Source organism: Neofelis nebulosa, chromosome 13 (genome assembly GCF_028018385.1).
Source record: "Neofelis nebulosa isolate mNeoNeb1 chromosome 13, mNeoNeb1.pri, whole genome shotgun sequence".
Classification (NCBI taxonomy): Eukaryota; Metazoa; Chordata; class Mammalia; order Carnivora; family Felidae; genus Neofelis; species Neofelis nebulosa.
The window spans coordinates 67,080,066-67,093,108 of NC_080794.1; the positions used below are offsets into that span (position 1 = coordinate 67,080,066).

The 13,043-nt window shown below is 42.6% G+C and overlaps 1 protein-coding gene across 1 annotated transcript; it reads left to right on the plus strand.

Annotated features, from left to right (window-relative positions):
• The first annotated feature begins 234 nt into the window (after positions 1-234).
• On the plus strand, positions 235-13,038 carry GSTO1 (glutathione S-transferase omega 1). Its single transcript, XM_058697707.1, has 6 exons — positions 235-431; positions 652-760; positions 4,344-4,566; positions 7,550-7,648; positions 10,926-11,032; positions 11,794-13,038. The coding sequence occupies exons 1-6, from the start codon at positions 398-400 to the stop codon at positions 11,945-11,947; spliced, it is 726 nt and encodes a 241-aa protein (XP_058553690.1). The 5' UTR covers positions 235-397; the 3' UTR covers positions 11,948-13,038.
• Positions 13,039-13,043: the final 5 nt, after the last annotated feature.

The following is a 13,043-nucleotide window of genomic DNA, read 5'->3' on the forward strand; positions in this document are numbered from 1 at the left end:
GGACGTGGGCACCTCTCTTGGCCAGCGAGTACACTCGGGCACGACGAGCAGCTGCGGTGTTTTAGCGCTAGCTCTGCAAAACCGGGAAGGCCAGGCCTAGGTGGGCGCGTTGGGTGGGTCTCCGGCTGCGATTTCCCTGCAGGCTCTTGGCCGCAGGGGCGGCGCGTTCCCGCTTGCAGAGGGTGGGAAGGGGATTCTGGACGCCGCGCGCCCGCTTTCATTAAGCGCCCGGGGCCACGCGGGGCCCGGAGAGCACAGCCCCCGCCCAGCTGGCGGCCGCCCCCGGCAGGCACTTCTGAGAGGAGAAGAGAAGGGAGCTAGGACCGAGGGAGGGGCGACGTACTTCCTGAACCGCCTGCACACCCTGGGTCGCGAGCTGGGCCTGCCCTGCGCCGCGATGTCCGGAGGGTCAGCCAGGAGCCTAGCGAAGGGTGAGGCCGGCCGGCCGCGGGAGGAGGGGGGAATCTCGGCCACCCCCTGCCGCGTGTCCGGTGTGGCTGTTCCGGAGCCACCCAGGGGGTCCCCCGCACGCGGGGATCGGGCCGGGGCCGCAGCGCGCGGGACCTCTCCGCGGCCTGGCCCGGGGATGGCGGGAGGATGGGAGTCCCGGCCGCTCTCGGGGCCGTGACCACTGCCGCGTCTCCCCCGCAGGAAGCGCGCCCCCGGGGCCGGTCCCCCAGGGCCTGATCCGCGTCTACAGCATGAGGTTCTGCCCGTTCGCCCAGAGGACGCTCCTGGTCCTGAAGGCCAAGGGAATTGGGTGAGGACCCAGGCAGGGGCCGTTCCCCCAGCCGCCCGGGAACCAGCTGCTGCGGGGCGGCCGCGGGGGGGGGGGGGGGGGGGACCTCGGATTGGGCCCCAGGGCTTCCTTTCCTGCAAAATAAACTATTCTCAGACTTTTGGGGGGACAGAGCAAATTATGAACCCACTTCCCAGGATGAGAGGTAGGGGGAATGCCACAGATTACACCAGTCTAGGACTCCCCATTTAGATCAACCTAACCACTTTATGGATTAGAAAAGCTGAGGCTCTCGTAAAGCTGGTGATACGGGAGATCACTTGACAGCAGCGCTTTTGGGCCTGGTAGATCCCTGATTCTTGGTCCACTGCCCTTTTGCTTTCACCCCACTTCTACATTCATGTCTGATATCTAATACTGTTTGCTGTTATTCTGAGTATATAGTCCCTTCCCTAATAGTTGGTAATTTACCCCAGGACAGAGTCCAGGCCTTGACCGTCCTGGCAGAGTGCTGGGTTAATTGTACTGGACATATTCTTATAGGTTGGGTTGTTGGTTGAGTCAAAGTGTCTATGCCTAAAAATTTAGTCTTTTGCGAAGCCTCTTTGAAATTAGCATGGTTTTTTTGACCAATGGGTTATGCATAGAGAGTATGCGATAGTCAGTTGGCTCCTGATACCAAATATCCATTGGAATCCCCTCCCTTCCAATGATCTTTGGAATTTGTTGAGCAGACATTAGATACCTGTGGTGTGGAAGTTTAAAACATAGCCCCCATTCTTAAGAAATTTTCCATCCATGTGCTTAAGGTTTATAAACTAATTTTAGTTTTCTAGGGAGAGAATTAGGCAGACAATAATTTTACCTAAAAGAATGTAAGATGCATTCTTTTTCTGAAGGAAAAAAGTTTCTTCTTTTAATTGTTTCTTTAATGTTTATTTTTGAGAGAGACAGACAGTGTGTGAGCAGGGGAGGGGCAGAGAGAGAGGGAGACACAGAATCTGAAGCAGGCTCCAGGCTCTGAGCTGTCAGCACAGAGCCCGATGTGGGGCTTGAACTCACAAATGGTGAGATCATGACCTGAGCTGAAGTGGGATGCCTAACCAACTGAGCCACCCAGGCGCCCCAAAAATATTTTTGAATTAGCCATCACTTCACTAAAATTTGCATCTTATTTGGATGAAATTGATTCTGAACACATAGCAAAATGCTCAACATTCAATAACATCTATCCCAAACTTTGTATTTTATCCTAATCTTATTCAAATTGGATTGAAAAAAGATGTATCTTATGCTTATGTAATTGGAAAGTATAGGGGCTCCTGGGTGGCTCAGTCGGTCAAGTGTCCGACTTCAGCTCTGGTCATGATTCGCAGTCAGTGAGTTCAATTCCCGCATCAGGCTCTGTGCCTGGATCCTGTTTTGGATCCTGTGTCTCCCTCTCTCTCTCTGCCCCTCCCCACTCACACTCTGTCTGTGTCTCTCAAAAATGAATAAACATTAAAAATAAAAATAAAAGGATAGGAGCAAGCACAGCTGGATTGGGAGGCGTAAAATCCTGGTTAATGTGCCCCGCTGGAACACTAGGTTAACAACCTACCTTATGTACTGGGACAGTTTTCCAAAGGAAAACTGGACTGATCTTACCCAAATAGTGTGTGTATGGGGGTGAAGAATGGTAACAGGAAACAACAGAGGTCTTCTACATTCTGAATCAGTTTTCAGTTTCACACCCAGAAGACTTTTATTGGACAGGTGCTACATTTTCACATGGTATAACCTGACAAAGCGTGGTTTTCTCTAAAAAGTGCATCTTCCAACTCGTGGCAGGTGTGTTGACTTGTTAGCTCATAATGTCAGGTTGACAAATCCAAGTGTGTTCTAAGTGTGTTCTTTATCACAAAAAAAAACCCCATTTTGTTGTTGTTGGTATAAAACAACTTTTGTTTCATGGTATAAAAATTTCAGAAGTGTTGATAATTCCTTGGCAGGGAGCTGGCCTTGTATTTCTTTCCATGGCTTGTATCTGAGTTCCAGTAATCTGTCCGCACACAAACCTCTTGATACACAAATGCTAGGGTTCATTGTAGCCATTTCTGTTTCCATGGGGGATTACATATTTAAATCCTCAAACTAAATACTATTCTAACTTCTGAGGTGGATGGGGAAGTAGGAAACAAAAGGTGTTGGTGTGTTATTATTTTTGAGTAACTAACCTGTTCTGTTGAATGATTACTCAGATTTAACAATTATATGAAGCTTTCCTTTCTTTTATTTCCTCTACAATCTCTCAGGCAAGAAACAAGTTAGATCTAATTACAGTCTGAATATAGCTTGGATTTCATTTGTTTTCCTCCTTTTGGGTTTGCTTAGCGTAGCTTACTCACGTAACATTAAAAAAAAACAAACAACAATGCATGGACATTTAATCTGAACCTTGGTTTTGTGGGTGGATTTTTTGCATTCCTTAATATTTTTTTAAAAATGAGGACCTTTCTACTCAATTTAGCAAGAGGAATTGAATTTTATCATGTTGATTCTCTTATAGTAGGTAATGGATACAATTCAATTATGTACCTCCTATAATTTGCAATGATACCTTATACCCCAAAGTGGATTATCTTATTGACAATCTTGAAGCATTTTCCACTTATTCATTCATTCAATAAATATTTACTGAGTACCCTATCTGAAACCACTTTTATTTTCACAGCATTTAAATCTGTTTAAAATTTTACTCACTTACATGTTTATTTATTAATATGAACTAGATACACAAAATCCCCGCTTTCAAGGAGCTTACATTCTAGGGAAGGTGACATAATAAACAGGTAAGTAAGTGAGCAAAGTAATTTCAGATACATGTCATCAGGAAAACAAGATGATCATGTTAATAGAGGCTCTCAGCAGCTTCAGAGAGGGTGGTCAGGGAGGGCCTCTTGGAATGGTGTTTGACCTGAGAAGACAGGCAGAGAAGGCAGAGGAACAATAAATGTTAATGTTCTAAGGTGAGAACATGTTTGGCAAATTCAAGGAATATAAAAAAGGCCAGTGTGCCCAGATTGTAATGACCAGAGGGAAAGTTATAGGAAACAGGTGTGACAAGTAAGAATAGGCCAGATCACATGCCACAGAGGGGCTTAGAGTTTATGCTCATTGCAATGAGGAGCAATCAAGGGGTTGCAAGCAGGAGGGTGGCCTGATTCAATTTACTTGTGTGTGGAAAATGGACTGTAGGGAGGGCACAGTGGAAGCAGTGGCCAGTGGGAGACTACTATAGTGGTCCAGCTGGCAGATGATGTTTTGGACCAGATGGTAGCAGTATAGCTGAAAAGTGGATATGATTTGAGGTCTAGCCGACAGGTCTTGATGATCCATCCATTTATTTGACTGGAGGCAGAGGGAGCAAGGGAGAAGGAATCAAGACTGATTTGATTCCTAAATTTGGGGTCCAATCAGCTAAGTGGATGGTAGGGCTGGTAAGGATCTACTCAGAAGTACCAAAAAAAAAAAAAAAAAAAAAAAAAAAAAAAAAAAGAAAGAAAGAAAGAAAGAAAGAAAGAAAAAGTTCCACTCTCTTGATTGTCTTTTGTGTGTCTTTCAGGCATGAAATCATCAACATCAACCTGAAAAATAAGCCTGAGTGGTTCTTTACGAAGAATCCCTTTGGTCTGGTGCCAGTTCTGGAAAACAGTCAGGGTCAACTGATCTATGAATCTGCCATTACTTGTGAGTACCTGGATGAAGCATATCCAGGGAAGAAGCTGTTGCCCGATGACCCCTATGAGAAAGCTTGCCAAAAGATGGTCTTTGAGTTATTTTCTAAGGTGTGTGTATAAGAAATCTCAGCTCTTATTTGAACAAACTTTGTTTAAGCTAAATCGGTGTTGTCATTTATGACTCGAATGTGGGAAAGGAAAAGAAAGCAGTGCTCTTATCTGCTCTGACATGTCCTGCAAGTCCTTTCACCATCCAGTTCCTGTTTGTCTCTCCAATGTTAGCCCTCCTTACTCTTTGGACACTGTATTCCAGCCGCTGAATATTTAGCTTTCCCAGACTTGCCACCTCCTCCTTAAATCTTCCCCCTTCTCACTTTGCCTGGTTATCTCCAAGTTCTTGTTCATGTATCTGCTCAGGTTCTGCTGCCTTCCAGAACCTTGTCCGCGCTGGCTTAGTGCCCAGCTGTGTTCCCACATGTGCTAACTTCTCTGGGCCAGTGACTGCCTGCCTTCTTGCCTGTGTGTTGCACCAGGGCTGTGAGCTCCTTCAAGGTGAAGCTGTGTTCCCATCACTGTTGGCTCACTGCCTAGGTCTGTGACCAACTCTGCCTCTTCCTAGTTGTGTGACTCTGAGAAAGTTACTCATTTACTTCTGTGCCTCAGCTCATCGCTTGTAAAAGGAGTATAATAACTGCTCCTTTCTTGCAGATAAAAATCAGTTTATATAAAACACCTAGAGCAGAGTCTGACACATGGTAAATACTGTGTTAGCTCTTGTGGTTCTAGCCACAGTGTCTAGCAGCGGGCATCTACTGTGTGTTGGCAGTAGTTCTTAGCTGAGTAAATGACATTCTTGTAGAAGAACTATTTTAATCAGCATCAAGGTTGTAGATAGTTCAAACAATTGATATTAACAAAGAAATGCCCAATAGTAGACAACAGGTATAGCTATGTCAAGTTATCTCTATACCCCTGTTATTCATCAGAATATATGTCGGCATATCTTGTCTTCTTTAAATGGTTAAAGAAATACCTAGAAGGTGGAACTTACAGAGAGAATGTATTATGTAAGGAGACATTGCAAAGGGAAGCCAATGGGGAAGGAAGAGGGAGTTGTCTGGCTTAGCAGAAGGAGAGGGAAATAGCAGATACCTGCTGTCAAAAGTGATAGACAGGGAACATGGCAATTAGAAGAAAGGTGTTGGAGAATTCAAAAAAAAAAAAAAAAAAGTAACGAGATTCATTGTAGAGGCATCTGATTGGCTCAGTTGGTAGAGCATGAGACTTGACCTCAGGGTTGTGAGTTCAAGTGCCATGTTGGGTGTAGAGATTACTTAAAAAAAAAAAAAAAAAAGATTCATTGTATTGTCTCGAAAGAAAATAAGCTAAAAGCTGGAGATGTTCACCATTACTTCCCAGCTCACATTCAGGGAAAAGGTGGCCTTAGGTACGATATGCCCCCTCCCTCCTGGCCACAGCTCTCAGCAAACCAGAAATGCCCCCACCTGTACCTGCAGCCAATCATCTTCTTTCTTGAGAACTTGAAACTGAGACACAGAGATTAACAGTAAAGGTGTTGAAGCTTTAGAGATGTGTGTGTGTGTATAAATGTGTGTGTGTGTGTGTGTATATATATATATGTGTGTGTGTGTGTGTGTGTGTGTTTATATAATTGGAGGCTTAACAAACCAAAGGCATGTAAAAAATACATTTTTTAAGGAAGCAGAAATTAAGAGCATTGCAAAGGGACTTGATATCTTGATATATAGGAAACCATATGGAGCAGACATTTAAGGCAAGGCAGGGATAGATAAAGCAGGCATGCCCAGATGGAACTGCGTGCAGAAGTGCTGCCAGCAAACTTTCAGTTCCAAAGAGGGCAAGCTGTACCGATAGGGACAGGATATCAGGACATTCTCCTGGATTTTTACAAGCACCTGTTGATAAACTGAGACGAGTGGACTTCAAGCTCTTGCAGTGAGAAAACACACAAATGCCTCCAGCAGGAGCCCTACAGCATCTGGCACTACGCCTGTGAGTCTTCAGGTAGTCAGCCCCTTCGAACACCCTTCTCATGTCCTCCCCGAGGTGGAAAGCAGAAAAATTCTCTTCCCCAGCTCCCTTTGCAGCTGGGGCCAATGCCTGGGACCTAGGCTCTTCCTGTCAGAAACACACATGGTGGAGCTGGGCTCAGAAATGAGCCAGGTGGCGCTTGCTTCAGCAGCGCGTGTGTGAAAATTGGAACCATCCATCCCCTGCACCAGGATGCAAATTTGCAAAGCGTTCCATATTTTTAAAAAAGGCATGGTGGGGGGGCGCAGTCAGGTAAGCCTCCAACTTGGGCTCAGGTCATGATCTCACAGTTCAGGAGTTCGAGCCCCCCAACAGGCTCTGTGCTGAGAGCTCAGGGCCTGGAGCCTGCTTTGGATTCTGTGTCTCCGTCTCTGCCTCTATCTCTGGCTCTCTCTCAAAAATAAACATTAAAAAAAAAATTTTTTTTAAAGGTAAAAAAAGATGAGAAACGAGCAATGTGGGGAGACAGGCTTGGGGCAGGGCACTGATTCTGCTGGTGGGAGTGGCAGGGGAGGGGGTGGGAGGGTGGCGCAGAGCCCCAGGCTTTGGGGAGCAGTGGCGGTTGCAAGATTAAATTCCGGGCTTTAGTTACCTCCGAGTCCCACTTCTGGCAAAGGTACAAACCGCAGCACCTAGTGCTCAGCTCACTGGCAGCAGTGGGTGCTTCCCATGAGGTCAGCTCGGAGCATGATTTTGGAATGTTCCAGCTTAGTTCTCAGCCTTTTTTTTTTTTTTTTTCAGCCTCTCAATAATTCAATGGGCCACTCAATACTTTTTAAAAGGTATTTTTGGCTCAAACTCGCTAAAGTGGGTTTTACTATTTGCAACTTATAAAATCCTGAGCAAACAGCACCTTTCACCGCAAAATTGTTTCTAAGATTGATACCTGACCTCTGTGAACACAGGAATGGGTGCACCTTTCAAGTTTCTCAAACACCCTGAACTGGGACTCTGAGGGTTCAGTGAGGGGGCCGGTACAGTTAGCCTCACACTGACAGTAAGAAATTACTCTGTCTAGGTTCCCCCTTTGGTAACAAGCTTCATTAGAAGACAAAATAACGAAGACGGCTCTGGCCTAAAAGAAGAATTGCGTAAAGAATTCAGCAAGTTAGAGGAGGTAATCTCTTCTCCTAGCTTTTATCAGAGTAAATGATACACTGTTCCTGCCCTCTTCTTTCTTTCTATTCCCGTTTCCCAAATCACTTTGTGACAGTTAGTAATAACATCAATTAAGGAATTTTAGGTTACAACAGATTGCTATAAGCAGGTGCATTTAAGATAGAAATCAACACACCTAAAAATATTTTGTCATGGCTTGCTTTTAAAACAATTTGTTGCACTGATGTTAACAAGGGGGAGAAATGCACTGATATTTCCACATTTGTCACCTGTTTTCATTTTTCCATGCCTGTTTCTAGTCCTCATCCATATATTAAAACAAAAAAACAACAAAAAGAAAGGAAGAAAGGAAGGTTAACATAACTGTAATCAGGGTATAGATATTATTCTGTGTTTTTTCCACTTAATAATACATAATAAACATTTCCCACCACAGAGTTTGCCATGAATTGTAAAGAAACTTGGAGAAGCCTGGCTGAGTTTTTACCTCCCGTGGGGCAAAGCTGCCATTTGGGCCTTTAGATCAAGTCTTTCTCTTGGCCTTGAAACATTCCATTTCCTTGCTCAGCCTTGGGTTTTTACTAGACATAGTTCCTGTCTTGTATGGGAATGTATCCTATATTTTGTCAGTTTGAAGTTTGCTGTAGACTTTCTTCACAACTTTTATTCATTAAATGTTTCTAGTCTGTAAAAAACAAAAAGTGTTAGATTTAACTGAATGTTTTGTCTATACCTATTACATCTATTGATATGTTCATAGAATTTTTTACCTTTAATCTGATAAATATGGTGTTATTGACAGATTTTTCTGGTGTTAAACCATCCTAGCATTACTTGTTTTCAATGGATTTTTCTATATACTATAGAACTAGTGAATACTTAAAGGTGTTGTATATTAATGAGATTGGGCTATTATTTTGTTTTCATAGTGTCCTTATTTTTTATATCAAGGATATTCGAATCTGATAAAATGAGTTGGGTTACTTTCCCTGTATTTCTGATCTCAGAAACCATTTGATAGGGCTTGGCTGTTTCTGCTTTTACTAACTAGCCCAGGAGTTCAGTAGCTCAATGCATTTATTTTCAGTCTTTCTTGATTGTTTAATGCATTAATGACTAACACACTACTTCTAAACATCGTAGCTGCATCCAGTATGTTTTACTGTGAAGGACTTTCATTGTTCAGTTCTAAATTTTTTTTTTTTTTTTTTTTGCTGTTTCCATGATTTTCTCATTGCCTACCAATTATTGATCATGTACTTGTAAGTTTCCTAAACTACATCTTTTGCTGGTTTCTAATTTAATTACATTATGGTCAGAGAATGCATGCGGGATATTGTTTCTTTGAAGATTAAGACTTTTGTGTTTGGCAACCTGGTAAAGCCCAAGTTTTTAAATGCTTAAATTAAAATATGTAAGATTAACTCTACAGTGGTTTATTTCATAATGGAAATACCTGCTAACTGTGGGGTTAATGGAGTTGGAAGAAGGTATGTACTTTTTTCTCATCTAAGTTCAGAGTCCAGATTAAGAACTCATGCTTCAAAATGAGTAGTATCATTTCCATGCTTTAGGTTGCTGAGAGGGTTATTTCCTTCTGACTTAAACTGTCATACTAAATTTTATTTATGCAGAATATAATAACCAGACACTATAGTTTAAGGACAGACCCAGTTAACATCGATTCATTGTACAATTGAGTGCCTAATAACTACAAGGTACTCTGCTGGAAAGTATGGGAGGTAGAAAGTAAGACATTGTCTATACGCTTCAGATAGTTTGGTAGTAGATGGTTGATATATGCCATCAATCTATAATGCAGACTGTTATATGGGCCCTGAGGAAAATTGCAGAAGTTTTATAAACGGTAAATTGGTTTGTTTATTAGGCAGATAATATTCTCCATTTCTTTACTTTGGCAAGACCATTAATACCAAGGCATGTTCTTGAATTTCAGGAACATATGACTTGTTTTGGCTTTCAAATAATTTTGACATCAGTTTAATAGTTAATCCAGGGGCGCCTGGGTTGCTCAGTCGGTTGAGCATCCGACTTAAGCTCAGGTCATGATCTCACAGTTTGTGGAGCCCCGCATCAGGTTCTGTGCTGACCGCTTGCTCAGAGCCTGGAGCCTGCTTCCGATTCTGTGTCTCCTTCTCTCTCTGCCCCTCCCCTGCTCATGCTTTGTCTCACTGCTTCTCAAAAATAAATAAATGTAAAAAACAAAAAAACCTTAAAAAAAATAGTTAATCCAGTTATTTCCAGCATATTTTAGGTAAAATTTTAATTGAAGTATTACATGCAGAGAAGTACCCAAAGCATGAGTACAGCTTGATGAATTTTTACAAAGTAAACATAGTCATGGAATTAGCACCCATAACAAGAAACAGTATTAGTTTTGGCTGTTTTTGCTCTTTATACATATGGAATCCTATGATATGTACTCTTCGGGGTCTGGCTTCTTTCATACATTAGGTTTGTGAGATTCATCTATGTTGTGTATAGTTCATTCCTGTTCTTTGTATAGTGTTTCAACCTATGACTATAGTGGTTTGTTTATCCGTTTTACTACTGATGGACAGTGAACAGTTCTATCTTGGGGCTATTACAAATAGTGCTGCAATTAACATTCTCATATCTATCTTTTGGTGAACGGATGTTCACATTTCCAAAGAGGAGAATCACGGGGTTGGAGTGTATGAACATTCAGGCAGCTTTAGTACATACTGTGAAAACATGGTTGTGCCAGTTTGTGCTCCTGCCAGCAGTGGTTCCGCACGCTTGCTAACTGTGTCTTGTTCATTTTAGCCATTCTGATGGATGTGTGGTAGTATTACATTCTGGCCCTAATTTGCATTTCCCTGATGACTAATGCAGTTGAGTATCTTTTCCAATGGTTTTTGGCCATATCCTCTTTTATGAAGTTCAAGTCTGGCCCAAATTTCTCATGAGTTGTTTGCCTTTTTTTCTTACTGATTCCCCAGGGGTGTTGGATTTCTCTCTATATTCTGAATGCCAGTCCTCTGTTGGGTGTGTGTATTACAAACATCTTGTAGTCTGTGGCTTATTTTTCTCTACTTTCCAGTTTATTTTGTTGATTGTTTGCTTCATCCCAAACCAGGAGATTCTAAAGTTCAAACAAAAAGCCAACTTGAATATGTCGGCATAAAAGCTACTTCTCTCACTTGCTCTACTTACCTGGTCTTCACAATATCTGATGATGAATCTTACGAAAGGCACACTTAAGCAGTACTCTCATGCTGTTTAACATTCAGGTTCTGACCAATAAGAAGACAACCTTCTTTGGTGGCAATTCTCTTTCTATGATTGATTACCTCATCTGGCCCTGGTTTGAACGGCTCGAAGTTCTGGAGTTAAATGAGTAAGACATTTGAGTATTTTGTACATAATTTAGGATAATGATGACTGGCATATTATATGTTGACCTTTTTTCCTGAACAAAAATGAAACTGTTTTATACAACTGGTATGAATGGGCACAAGCAGACAGGAGGAGAGTCTTGGACTATCCAGGGCATATACTCACCCCCCTTCTCCATTCCTGGAGTGTGCGGTGCAGGGGTGGGCAGAGAGTACTGCAACATGTAACAAAATGTTTTAAAAAGAATTTACTCCTTCCCTTCTGGCTAAAAATCAGTAAGTAAGTGCATTTTTATAAGCTTTATCATGTGGGATTGTATGACCAATGCTCCTTCCCATTTTCCAGCAGGATCCCCACACTAGTTTCCAAACTCCATGTTTTGAAGTTAGGCAGCCACCTTGGCTTACTCCCAATTCTTAGAGCTATTCCGGGTTACTTTTAGTCAGTCTGGCTATAGAATAATAACTATATAACATCCATGGCTGTCTTTCATGTTCTCATTTTAACAAAGTTATCAGTCTGCCTGGATGCATTCTTGTGCTAACTGAGCAAGTCACTTGACTCTAGGATTCCTCTTCCACAAAACAAAGACCTCTAAAATATCTTCCAAATCTAATATTCTGATTATGTGCATTGTAAAGAAATATTTTAAAAGATTAGAGGAAAACAAAAGGAAACTGTAGAGTGATAATGGTACAGGAGACTTTGCAATGCCTTCCTAGTTCATCTAGCTCACACGTTCATTCTTTTCCCTTCCCACAGGTGTGTAGATCACACTCCAAAACTTAAGCTCTGGATGGCAGCCATGAGGGAAGATCCTGCAGTGTCCTCCCTCCTCATTGAGGCGAAGGCCTTTCGAGGTTTCTTAGATCTCTACTTGCAGAACAGCCCTGAGGCCTGTGATTATGGGCTCTGATGGGGGCAGGAGTCAGCCATGAAGAGATGTCTGATATTTTCCTTCACAAATACGAGTAAAACATGCTTTCATTTTACCAAATGCTCTCATGTCTCATTGGATCACCTTCTCTGATTTGACATCGTGGCTTAAGGCTCTTAAGGCCTTCCTACAGAAATGTAAGCTCACGTGCTTCTAAGGGTTTTATCATAGTTTCTGCTGAAAATCTCTAAATCATCTCTGGTGAGAACTGGACTTCAATCTAGATGTCTTCCTGCCCATAGGACATTTCCACTTGGATACTCTGTTGTTTCAACAGCTGCCTTCTCAAGTTTTCAATTCCTCATTCTTTTCTTTCCATCAACTTAATTTCACTACCTTTTTTATTCCCATTGTCACCACTTAAGACCAGACTGATAACACCTCAAAGTTAGGTGACTAAGTGTCCTCCTATTTGGTTTCCCCGTCTTCAATCTCAATGCCCTTCAAATTCTTCGTACCAACTCCCATGCTGGGCACATGGCAGGTATCCCATAAATGTAATTAAATACTGTGAAGGGGCGCCTGGGTGGCTCAGTCAGTTAAGCTTCCGACTTCAGCTCAAGTCACTATCTCAGGAGTTCAAGCCCTGCGTTGGGCTCTGTGCTGACAGCTCAGAGCCTGGAGCCTGCTTTGGATTCTGTGTCTCCCTCTCTCTCTACCCTACCCCCTTCCAAAGATAAACATTAAAAAAAATTTTTTTTTAAATAATGCGGAGACCACATCTATCAATTCCGATGTAAGTCTGGATGAGTAATTCAGAAATATTAATGCTATCTTCCATAGCCCACCGAGCTTCTATTTAATTTTTATCATCACATTACTTCCATTAGAAGAAGGTAGGTCAGGGGCACCTGAGTGCCTCTGTTGGTTAAGGGTCCAACTTGGGCTCAGGTCATGATCTCTCTGCTCTTGAATGCAAGCCCCGCTTCGGGCTCTGTGCTGACAGCTCAGAGCATGGAGCCTGCTTCAGATTCTGTGTCTCCCTCTCTCTCTCTGCCCCTCCCCTGCTCATGCTCTGTGTCTCTCTGCCTCTCAAAAATGAACAAATGTTAAAAAAATAAAAATTTAAAGAAAT